The sequence below is a fragment of the Quercus suber genome, unplaced genomic scaffold (assembly GCF_002906115.3).
Source record: "Quercus suber isolate HL8 unplaced genomic scaffold, Cork oak 2.0 scaffold_238, whole genome shotgun sequence".
Classification (NCBI taxonomy): domain Eukaryota; kingdom Viridiplantae; phylum Streptophyta; class Magnoliopsida; order Fagales; family Fagaceae; genus Quercus; species Quercus suber.
The window spans coordinates 946,706-948,106 of NW_027069695.1; the positions used below are offsets into that span (position 1 = coordinate 946,706).

A 1,401-nucleotide genomic window follows, 5' to 3' on the forward strand; every position below is an offset into this window, starting at 1 on the left:
CTTGTCCAATAATTGTGTGTGCATACACTGAAAGGACGGTTGGTTTCGTGCAATTTGGGTGGAGGATATGTCTCCACCAATTGTTTTCTTTTGTTCCTATTTGTTTTTATCCTCGAAGTTTTTAATCTACAGAACTTCGTAGGCAGAGTCAAGTTTCTTTAAAAGGGGCTTTATGTTCAAATCCTTTTTGTGATTTATAATGTTGAAAAAATCTTATTGATACCAAATGGAAATTTCTATTTTGACCTCAAATAATAATATAGCGGGTTTATTGATAGATCACACAAATTTATTAGGAATTCCACACAAAAAGATAATTTAAAAAAAAAAAAAAAAAAAAACTGCACCTAGCAATAAACTATAACCAAGCACAACATTTTGGCAAATGGAAATCCAATGAAGATTACATTAACAAAACATAACCCAAATAACGTTTGGGACAGCAAATATGTTACATATTTTTCAAAATGTGAAAGCTACACTTTGTATGTACTGCTTCAATTGGTCTGTGCAATTTCTATCTAAACAATTTCATTTGAGCTACTTGCAATAGCAATTTCAGATTATATTAATATCTCAGAGTCATTTGTGATGTCATATCTCTCCCCAAAAGTACTTATTGTATTGATTTCAATTAAGCTACTTGCAATAGCAATTTCAGATTGCATCAATATCTCAGAGTCATTTGTGATTCCATCTTTCTCCCCAAAAGTACTTATTGTATTGTACAATTCAAGCATTGTTGGCCTTTGACTATGGAAGGGGTTAAGACAGGTACATGTAATTCTAAGTAACTCAAAGATTTCACCATCAAATCCTCTGCCAATCAGAGAATTATCAATGACACTGCAAAGATCAGAAGAACCACTCAAAAGGTGAGTCATCCAATCAAACAAACTCCCATTCAAACCGTATGAATAACTGTTAATTTCAATAGGTTCCTTCCTTGTAATTAGCTCAAGAAGAAGAATTTTTCCAAAGTCATGGACAACCTTTTTAACAAAACCCAACTCCCATACCCCACCGTCTACAAAAGAGTTATTGCTTGTGTCAATGACATTTGAATGCATGAACATTACCCCTCCAGAACTTGATAGCCAATATAGACCCTTTTATTTTTTTATATACAATTATAGTTAGGGTGAGAGGATTTGAATTTGGATGTCTTCCTAGGAAATATAATGAGCTACCAATTAATTAAGCTATAAAGCTCTTAGTTATTAAATGTCACATTAGCTCAAAACAATATAAGTTTACTTTTAAAAAATAGTAAATCATTTTGTTTCATACATAGTGTTTGTTTGCCTACAACTTATTTGATAAGTTTTTAGGTTTTATGTGAAGTTTTTAAAAATTAAAACATAATTTTTTTTTCTTTATTCACATTTTCAATGTTTAAGT

The 1,401-nt window shown here is 31.0% G+C and overlaps 1 protein-coding gene across 1 annotated transcript; it reads right to left on the reverse strand.

Annotated features, from left to right (window-relative positions):
- Positions 1–563: 563 nt before the first annotated feature.
- LOC112033500 (probable inactive receptor kinase At1g27190) lies at positions 564–1,070 on the reverse strand. The gene has a single exon (XM_024066275.1). The coding sequence runs from the start codon at positions 1,068–1,070 to the stop codon at positions 564–566; it is 507 nt and encodes a 168-aa protein (XP_023922043.1).
- Positions 1,071–1,401: the final 331 nt, after the last annotated feature.

Excerpts from the sequence above, each read along its gene's own strand:
- LOC112033500 (XM_024066275.1), bottom strand. The coding sequence starts at position 1,070 with ATGCATTCAAATGTCATTGACACAAGCAATAACTCTTTTGTAGACGGT.